The 10,520-nt window shown below is 44.9% G+C and overlaps 1 protein-coding gene and 1 non-coding gene across 2 annotated transcripts in view; both read left to right on the plus strand.

The window, feature by feature from the left end:
- Nucleotides 1-3,085: 3,085 nt before the first annotated feature.
- Nucleotides 3,086-3,159, plus strand: TRNAM-CAU. Its single transcript has one exon. It is a non-coding gene; the product is annotated as a tRNA-Met (tRNA).
- A 3,149-nt stretch (nt 3,160-6,308) lies between these two features.
- The window catches only part of LOC116190063, a 4,286-nt gene continuing 74 nt past the window's right edge, over nt 6,309-10,520 (plus strand). Inside the window, exons 1-2 of the mRNA XM_031519735.1 lie at nt 6,309-6,376; nt 10,054-10,520. The exon at nt 10,054-10,520 is cut by the window's right edge and continues 74 nt beyond it. Coding sequence (XP_031375595.1) covers nt 6,309-6,376; nt 10,054-10,520 — 535 coding nt within the window. The remainder of the gene's footprint in view (nt 6,377-10,053) is intronic.

A 10,520-nucleotide genomic window follows, 5' to 3' on the forward strand; every position in this document is an offset into this window, starting at 1 on the left:
TCCAAGACACATGGAGTCCTAGTTAGGTTACCTAGGTACCCCCCCACGACACCTGAAACATGGTGCCGTTTAGGCGAGTCTTGGTGTTCCCAAGGCAGAATGCTTATTCACAGACTGACACTTGTAGTGTCACCAAGAGAAATCCTTGAGGATAATCTTGGATGGGCGGTGACGGGGAAGCTAGCCCAACGGATTATAGTAAACGTTGGCGTATGCTATAACTGTCCCAGGCCGCACCTGGAGTAGGACCCATAAGAATTAATTATTACTTGATACTACTCGTTGTCTGTGTCTGTTTGATAAACTTCTGTCCTTGAGGACCATCAAGTGGTACAAGATTCTTTCAGATCTTGCACTGCTAGTTGGAATCTTTAAGAAGGTCCAACTAGTTGTGACTGATGGTCTGATCAAGGAGCTATGTATTGGAGCTCACCTCGTAGCCAAACAGGTGAGAAGGCTAAGGAATAAATCCGGACCCTTGTTTGCTGCTCTTTATCTAAAACAAGCAGCAGTCTGCTTACAGAAAGCATATATATGCAGGGGTCCCTCAACCTAAGGGATTCTTACCCTCTTTGCCAATCCCAGGTCGAAGAATATAGGGCATAAAGAATCCCTAGCTTTGGCTCTCCCGGGGGACTAGCCCAGTCCACCGATTCAGGTGCTGGTAAACGTCGGATATTTGCCATTGGCAACTACGTCAACCAACGGTTTCTAAAGCCTCTTCATGATTGGTTAATGAAAGCTTTATAAACTTTGCCCATGGATGGGACTTATAATCAAGTCTCACCCTTGGACCGTTTGGTTGGAGCGGAACATGTCTCATCTTATGATTTAAAATCTGCCACAGATAGGTGGCCTATTAATCTACAAGGAGACATTTGGCCTTCTTATTTGGATCAGAAGTTGAAGGTTTCGTAACCTCCATGCTTTCTTTATCCTTATTTTAAGTGCCATTCCGCAGGGCCCCTCACCGTAAAGGTGGTCGGGGTGATCCTGTAGAATATCCGTTCGCTCGTGGTAGACCCGTTGTCTCTTTTGAGACAGGGCAGCCATTGGGTTATCTGTCGTCTTGGCCTCTCTTCACACTGAGTCACCATTTAGTGCTTCAGTATTGTGCAGAGAAGGTGTATCCGGGCAGATATTTTGACAGGTACGCTATCCTAGGCGATGACATATGTATCGCTGATAGGAAGGTTGCGTCCGTATATCATCAGGTCGTGACAGATCTTGGTGTAGATATTTCTATACCTAAGTCTCTTGTCTCCGATTCTGGTGGTGCTGAATTTTCAAAGCGTTTTAGGTGTCATAATTTGAGTGTGGATTTATTAAGATGGAAAGCCTGCCGAAGACTTATAGGCAAGGAAAGGGATGAAAGTGAGTAACTAGGGCGTACGCGGAAACTCAAATCTACGATCGGGATCAATTATTCGTTTTATGAATGCTTTAGTTTAGTGTCACCATACTTCAAGCATCGAAAAGTAGGTTTTTTTAGCATTTTAATAAGCCAATTCATCGACCTTGAATGTGACGTGAATACGGTTGAGATTCTAAACGTGTATGAGGAAGCATATGGTGAGATTGACATAGTTACCAATGGCGAATATTCTCCTTTTGCCTCCTCTCTCAATAGTCTGACCGAGACGGCCAGTAACTGGTGGAATCCCATAGTCGAATGGTGATGGCAAGTGGGGAGGACAACCTCTTGTTCCTGACTCCATCTTCTTCGGTTAGCAGTATCGCCTTTTCCTGGGCCAGCTGCATAATCACGTATGTAGGCAAGTTATCCATAATCCGGTAAGTGAAGGAAGAGCTGTAAGTTAAGGTTTCATAACCTATCCCCGGGAGCAGCACCCTACTATACCCGCTCCTTACGTTACTATAATTCTGTTGAAAGTGGTGAAGTAGAAGAGATCGGAAAGGCGGGTATGAATTCCTCCCTTCGACGGTAAACTGGTATTCACTCATACCGGCACCTAACCGTCAGTCAGTCCAAGCAACTCGACATGAGGGAAGAGCACTCGTTAGTGCAATCCTTTGCCTTTGAGGGCCGGGGGAAGCAATGAACTACCCGTGGTAAGAGGGTCCCGCTATGAGAGTCCTCCCCATGCTCTCCTTGTGGTTCGCATGTCTCGTTCCCAACTAGATCCCGAATTCCTACTAGTTGAGAGGTCCGCCTAGCAGGATAACCTTCATGGGGAGCTCCCCTATGCTGGCGACCGTCAAGCCGGTTCTCAGCGCGGCGAAGAAAATAAGACCCTCATGTTCTAGCTACGAATCAAAGAAAAACGTTTGTCATACATAAACTCCGTTGTGTGGTGTTCATACTTTTTTACTTAAGAGATAATCGTCGTGCCGTTCAGTATTCACCTCAGGGTTCTGACTCAACTTATTCGCCTTGGGGAGAAGGAATCTCGTATTAAAGAGAGAGATCTGCCTTTTCCCTTAGGGGACAGCGAAGAGGTAAGCCTTTAACGCGTGCCAAGCCCTAGCTTTCAATATCCATCCCTGCTCTCAGTTAGTGCGTAATGCCTGCTTTTTATCGACAGTAGCTGATCTGTGCTTTCTAGTTCAAGTAGCAATTACTGTCAGTGAGGGATGGAATATCGTATTAAAGAGGTCTCTCTTACTACACCCGTAAGCCAGCTAAGAAGTAATGCTTTTAGTCCGTTAGTGACAGTAGGAATGCCGTGCAATCGATAAGTAAGATAGAGCGCTCCTTCTTTTCTTTCTTCAGGAATAGAAGAACGTGCATCAGAAAGTCTCAATTTCATAAGAGAAGAAAGTGTAGAAAAGGAAGGTTTGGATTCCCTTTTCTTGCTTACTATTTCCTCCATCTAAGGTTGAGGAGGTTGAAGCTTATAGGTAGTACCTAAGCGCTAAGAAGCTATTGGCCTATATGCTTAACACATGCAAGTCGCCTACTCATATTCAAAAGGCGCGACTTCTAAATAAAGTCAAGTTGAGCACCCGGACCGGAGGCTGCCCGCCCGGATGATGAATGTGATGTCAAAGAGGGGTTTGATAACAATGACCACTACGAACGAAGGACCAACGAGGATGAAGGAGGAGTTGGATAAGGGGAAGAAGCGGGGTAGAGTAATTGGTCAACTCATCAGGCTCATGACCTGAAGATTGCAGGTTCGAATCCTGCCCCCGCCTAATCACGTCAGAGACTTGATAGAGTCCTGCTCGTGAATCGGGGTTCTCAATAGAGGAGAGCAAGACGATAGATGGAAAGAATGCCATTGGATAACAAGGAGCAAACAGAGGTATTTAAGCAAGAATCACCGTCTTGAGCGCCTTTTGCTCAAGACGGTGCTATTATGCATCCGTTTTGAAGCTGGCCAGACCAGTACCAATTCCTGTAGTGGTGGTCAATATCTAGGGCTCCCCATCTTTCTTTCGCCAAACCCTCCTCTGGGCGTTCTAGCTATGGTGGCTGCTCCCTTTCTTTAAATACTCCTTCTCCCGGTTTTAGGGAAATTGTCTTTCCGACTTCCAGTACTCGCCCAGGGTTCTATTAGTTTAGCTAGTGAGGTAAGTCAGTAAAGCCAGTCCAGTGAGAGCACCGTAGATCAAACCTTCCGTTTTCGGTTGGTAATCGGTTCGGCTTCTAGCTCTAGTTCAGGCGGTAAGCTAGTACAAAAGGCCCCGTAAGGGCTTATAAGGGCGGATCACGGCACGGAAAGAAAGAAGGATTCCAATTAGAGTGAAAAGTTCATTTTCTCATTTTGTAGCCAGTAGAAATGAAATTCAAAGCCTACGCTTTTCAGCTGCCAAAATTGCTGGCTCGGGAGAGAGAGCTTACTCAAGCAGTAGCAGGAAGGGTACTATAGGCGAGCTCGAACTACCACTAGAGTAAGTAAAGGCGAGTAGATTCATGGCTCACCCGAACCCGATTCCTCTTGCTCTACCTATTAAGGCTGCACAGATGACTCGCGTCAAACTATAGAGAGCGACCGAAGCTCGTCAAGCCCCGATGGAATGACCTAGTTGGTGGCCTCTTTTTTAGTCTAGTAGTCATCGGGGAATAATCTGTCTGGGAGACGGCTTTCAAGACGCGGCAAGGACTGAAAAAATGGCGGGTCTGACTCTTTTCTGCAATGTCCCGGCGACATTCATTAGAGTCGTGAATGAGGTATTGCGCCCCTTTCTTGATGATTTCGTGGTTGTTTAGTAAGATTATATCCCTTTCTACAGCAAAACGTGGTCCGAGCACGTGCAACATCTGCGATCCGTACTGGAAGTCTTGCGAAGGGAGAAGCTATTTTAAAGATGTCGAAGTGCGGGTTCGCCGGGGCTTGTCTACCTCGAACACATCGCTGGAGAGTTATCGACCCAACCAGAATCAAAGCCATTGTGGACTGGAACAAAACGATAAATGTGACTGTGACAAGGAAGAAGAGTAAGTTTCCAGTGGTGAGGAAGGAGTAGGCTTTCAGGTTAGGGTAACGAGAGAATAGGGCTGACAGTTACTCATCTTGAGTAAGATAGGGAAAACTTCTTTTATTATCTTTCGGAGTGAAGAACATGGATTGCAGAGGCCGGCGGCACAGATAGCATTTCGTACATATGGACAATATATATATTACTATTACTAGTATCAGATACAGATAGATATTTCACTAGCACCTGTTGTTTACCTATAGCTATAAGCGGGAGAAGCTGAAGCTAGATCTGTCACGTATGAAGGAAAGAAGCACGTTAGATACCTCTTGGGCGTAGATAGGAGACCTGATCATACTCTTGACTCTCATCAATAGTGACGTTATGATTGTCGTTATTCTATTCCGATGGATTGACTGGTGCCCCAAACTCCTCTCTTTGGCTTATATCCATAGTCTGACTCGCCCCCCTCGGAGACGCTTTGAATGATTAAAACGAGCTTTTCACTCGAAAAAGAAGGAGAGTTGAACGCATCCTCTACTATGAAAGCTTACCTGGAATAAGGTTTAGAATCCTGATCATCCGCTTTAGCATAATTTCGTTTAAAGCATTTTTGAACTCGTTTAGGGGATGGATTTATCGAGTCCAAAAAATGGGGTATAAGGTAAGCCCCTCCGGGCCCTTTCACTTTTTTTTTTTGAATCAAAGCAGGAACCTCTTCCAATTTCACAGAATAGCCAAAGCTTAGTGCCCGTAAACACATCCATCGGTTTTCATCTCCCCCGAGTTTTCAAGTCCAGTCTTACAGGTACCAGAGCTATATATCCCTTAATCCAGTATTAGGTCACGGATACCAGTGAGGAGAGCCCGAAGGAGACAGAAAGAGACTCCCTTGAAAGAAGTACGATCAGAAGCGCTCCTACTTACCAAAAGAAAGTCAAGCCCGATGATTCTGTGGGATTACCCTTTTTTGATAGATTCCAATCAAGATGGAGACGTAAAGCCAGAATCGCTCGTTAGTAATAGGCCCTCTCTCTATTCAATAGGTGGAGTCGTGTCAATGCATCCCACCGTGCTTTATTGTTCGCCGATGAAAGAGAGAGATGAAGGGAGGAAGCGAATTCAAGGGAAGGAGAGTTTAGAATCAACGGCTACCAGGAAAGCAGTCTTTTGTGTCCACTCAACGAGACGAGCACGAGACAGTGCTTTCCGATTCGATCTTGTCTTCTTTCGCTTGGTTTCCCCAGGTGGTGCGGTTGGGGAGTACAGTAGAGAAGGCTCGGCGAGACCTCGATGCCGAGTCGTTCCAAAGTGACTTGCTATTGCTGCTGCAGTGCATCTTGTTCATCATCCAGGAATTTATCTAGAATCTTTGCCTTCCTTCCTGGAGTTGAACCAAATTGTCGATTGGGGAGCTCCTTCTTTCATTCTTCCCAGTCCCGTCCCTGTAATGAAATCCTTGAGAGGTTGAGCATGACTTTTCATCTGGGCGTACAATAGGTGAAGGTAAGTTTCCGCACAAGCAGTAACAAGATCAGCTCTTATTCCTATAGAAAGTCTCTTCTCTATACTCGTACAAACAACTAAGAACCTAACAGAACTTTTAAAAAAAGGAACTTTTAAGAAGGGGTTCTCGCCGGGAAAAAGCCCTTCTTTAATCAATTCACTAGCCGAGATAGATAGATGAAAGGGCAAGGGAAAGGAAAAGTGATTCTTATTAGCTTAGTTCAAATGGCCCTAGACAGATCATTGCTAAGAGAGAGATTGATCATTGGAGTTTAGTTAGGCTGACGAAAGGCAACGAAGAGATTTGCCCCCTTGCTTAAGAGTGGAAATTTGCCCTAGAAGGCAGACTACTGAAACGCTTGATGAGCGAGTTCAAGAAAGGTACAAGAGTACGGGAGAGTTCTTCTTTTGCAAGAATGGGCATTACCGCAGCTATTGACTCAGCTCTTAGAGAAGCCACTGCTATTGAATCGGGATTGCCTTGGTCTGCTTTGAATGAAAGAGATGTCCCCTTTCCCGCTCTTGATTAGGTTTAGTACGGGCATAGCTTAAGTCCTGACTCTCGGTCTTCTGGAGAGAAGTCACCATAGGTCCGAAGGAAGTTGTTGAAGGTGGTGGTAACTAAAGATCGCTTCTCATTCTGCTTTTGGGAGTGAAAGAGAAGGCAAGTAAGTAGACTTCTTTCTTTTTTGATCCTGTGTCGATGTTTTCATTGAGTCACGAACGATCTAAGTAAGGAAGCAGTTCTGGGAAGGTAGCGAAGTCACCCATTGAAGTGAGCCGAGAGAGTTGCTCTTCCTTTGTTCAATCAGTTGACTTTGCTGCTATCATATATAAATAGTTGTATCAGATCGCTACGCCCCTTAGGCGAGTTCCGTCACCGAGGGGAGAGAGCAAGTAGTATGCCATCGATCAACTCTTACTTTGATCCTGGCAAGGGCAATGAAGAAAAAGTCCCTTCCTGTAGCTTGGCAGTAGGATTAGCTTGGTTAGCAGCAGTGGACGAGTCAGTGGAAGAGCCGGTAGCTTCGATTATCAAATTGCTAAGTTTATTCTTAGCTCTCGAGGTAGTTAGTTCAGTGGTGAGGCAACTCAATACTCAATTAAGTAAGTCACATATTTCCTTAGTCATAAGGTCTTCCTGGTCCTATCGAACCAGTCACTTCATACCTGGATCTTGTCCTTGCCTTAGCGCCTTAGCTTTCTTGGGCTAGGAACGAACCAGATAAAAGTAGTAGCCTAGCAGTGATAGTATGCTTGAAAGCTTTCCTAGCTGACAGTATTGCCTATAGTATAGGCCTATAGTATAGTAAGTAGATTGATTCGGCATAACCATAAGCGGTCTTGTAGGCCGGGCTAGTAGTTGTGGTGAGGTACTTGGGAATAAGAACTCCTCTTTTCAACCTTTTTCCCGTTTCCGAAAAAAGGAAATTGAGAAAGTTTCACGATTGAACTCTCTTTCTATTAATGGAAATCCCATCGAAAGAGATGGGGGGAATCGAGAAATGGATCTTGTCACCTCTGCTCTGCCTCTACCAATTGGAGTAGAGCAAAGAAAACTCTGTCTGCTGGTCAACATTTAATAAGTCCTGCCCAGAGGTAGGCATCGATTGAAGAAGAAAAGTCTCTATATAGAATAAAAAAAGGAGCGAAGCAGCTCGACTGGTTGGAGAGGAGATCGAACAGCATAGGCTGGTAGTCTTTCCGTCCTTCTCAGCGAGATTGGATAGGATTCCCTTTCTTTCAGGAATTCTTTGTTGTATAGAAATAGGAAGAAAAGGCGTAGCTCTCTTTCTGCTGTTAGCAGGATTCGTTGCTATTTCAGCTGTTGTAAGAATTCTACTAGTTGGGAAGACCGGGAAATGGAAATACCTTTTCTTTCTCTTTCTAATAAAGAACCCTTTCTCCGAATACCGGGCACTAAGACGAGTACTGGGATCTGTCTTTCGGCAATAAGGAATAGTGAGAGCGCTCTTGGTGCCTTAGAAGGACATTAGGAAAAGGCCTAACCGCTCCAATTGATAGAGTGGGAGTAGGAGCTAGTTTTGGTATTTCCCACGCGCTATACTAACATAGAGGAGCTCATACGATCTCACACCCTGCAGAAAGAAAGGGAATTTAATTAGGAACAATGCCCAGTGCCAGAAAGATAGGCTTTTTTAGTTTGAGTGAACACCCGGTTTTGAAATAGAGGTTTTTCCTAGCTTTCGACCTTTCCTTGATTGCCTTTATTCCTTTCGCTCCGCACCTTACCTTGCATCTAGAATAGAATCTATGACATTCTAATTTTATAATATAGAGATTAGGAACTTTCACCCCAGATAAATACGGTGGCAAACTGGAATGAGACCAAGCCTTACCCTTCGAACTTAACAGCAGCATCAAAGCACTCGCACTTTCTCGATGGGATTGGATTCATAGCCCAGTTTCGTACAAAAAAGGGAATAAACTTTCCTTCTTCTCTGACGAGGTAGAAAGAAACCTAGGTTCGGTGTGCTTCGTCTGTAGTACTTAGACCTGGAACTGAGACCTTAGCGCAACTCGCCTTTTTCAAGGATTAGCCTTTTTGAGTTGAGCCTATTTGGTGACAGATAAGCCATCTAACCGTTCATCAGACCATAGTTATGCTTTCTTTGCTCCATACGAAAGGAAATTGTCTCAGCTTCCTAGCTCTTGGAAGCGACTACTTGCTTTTTTCTTCACAGCTAGGAGTGAAAAGTAAAAAAGACGATTCTGTGCATCTTCGATGAGTCAGACTAGGCTATGATTCCCAGATAGGAAGAAAGAGCATTCGCCACTTCAAACTAGTCACTATAACTCCCTCCTTACTTAGATCTTCGTGACCCCGGGGATAAGTTGGCTTATGGAACTCCTAACTTACCATACTTCCTTTTTTTTTCTTCTCCTGTTCTGCGCTTGAAGGCAGTCCAATAGCACCGGATTCATTATTCCTTTTTCACCCCTGAAAAGGGATTCGTGAACAACTGCAGCGGAGATTCCAAAAAGACTAGCTTATGCTCTACCATAAAAAAAAAGAAGATAAAGTTAAAGAAAGCCCTAACCCCTATAGCAAGAGTAGTGAAACTAAGCGAAGAAAAGAACTTCTGCATTGATTGACTAAAGCAGGAAGAGCAGCCCTTCTGACTGAAAGAAACCTCCGAAACGAAGGGGACTAAACAGGAACAAGAGGGATCCACCGAAGAAGATCCTTCTTCTTCCCTTTTTTCTCAAAGTCAATAAAGGCTAAATCCTTCATAACCCTACTTTATTACTCACGGGGCTGTAATTGCGTAAATAAGCAAGTAGCATTTAGAACATAATCAATAGCAGATAATAAAAGAAAATGGAGTAGCTTGCGGGCTGGTCGATCAGCCAGTTGGAGTCAACTTCCCCTTCTCTTTCTTAGACTACTTCTTTCTTAGACGAAATTTCATAAGAGAAGAAAGATCGTAGCGTAGAAAGTGAAAGTCTTTCTTCCTTTCTCCTCCATCTAAGGTTGAGGAGGTTGAAGCTGCCAAGAAGTTGCTTAGCGCGAAGAAGCTATTGGCCTATATGCTTAACACATGCAATTCGAACGAAGTTTTCTTGGAAACTTTTTTTATTAGATAAGTGTTCCGTGTACCCACCTACTCACTCGCGGAAGAGAAGAATAGATCAGATCCATTGGCGGGGGTGACTAACCATGGTTCGGCTGTCGCCCTAAGGTTACGATCCGTTGGGTTGGGAAACCAACCTGGATCCACTTTCCTCCAAGAGCCATACCGATTGAGAAGGAGATAAAGTTGAAAACAACCGAGATCGGATCTCTCACGGAAATTGTGAGGCCCCAATGTGGTCATTACTTATGTCATTCTTGTGCAAAATTGAAAATAAAAACTACATGAAAATTACCATGCAACCCACAGAAAATGATTGGAAGATTGATAAAAACTCTTGCGAATTTAAAAAATCTTTTTGTTCGCATTTCGATCGTTGTCTTTGTACTTTTTTCCGTATTAACCGTAGTCTATTTTTGATTTCTTGTATTCAGCATTGATTTGAGTCTGATTTGGGGAAAACTAAAATCAATCCTACTGGTCAGGTCGTTCCGCGTTCTGGTAAGTCGGCTTCTTGGTTGGGAGGTTCCTATTTTCGTTCTTGTTTTTCTTGTTGGTTCGGCAGTAGGTTCCAGCTTGCACATGCAGGAGGTCAACCTGCTGCCAATCCTGCAGCGGAGCAACCCTCCAACGTGCCGTCAGGCAGTGAAATGGCGGGTAGCAGTAGGAGCCCCGGTTGGACTACTCTTTTCGATTTTGAAGGCGAAGAAGGGGCCCAGCCGGACCCCCAAAACGCCCCCGAGAATCCAGTAGCTCCCGGGGAAGCAGATATTCTCCCTCCCGTACCCTACCCCTATCACGAGGATGAAGTGATCGGAGGCGATAGTGTTCTATCTATACGGGAGCGCCTCTTAGGATCACACTCCAACCGCTCGGCAGAGGAGATTTACTTGGCCCATCTTGACGCAGAAGACCGCTTCGAAGTCAAGGTGGATATCATACGGCATATGGCCGTACTTGATCCAAGTGGCGATTGGGAGGGACGCGGGGCCCGGGCCCTGGATAATCCACGTACCTCCACGGGAGAGGACT

This window comes from Punica granatum, unplaced genomic scaffold (assembly GCF_007655135.1).
Source record: "Punica granatum isolate Tunisia-2019 unplaced genomic scaffold, ASM765513v2 Contig00108, whole genome shotgun sequence".
Classification (NCBI taxonomy): Eukaryota; Viridiplantae; Streptophyta; class Magnoliopsida; order Myrtales; family Lythraceae; genus Punica; species Punica granatum.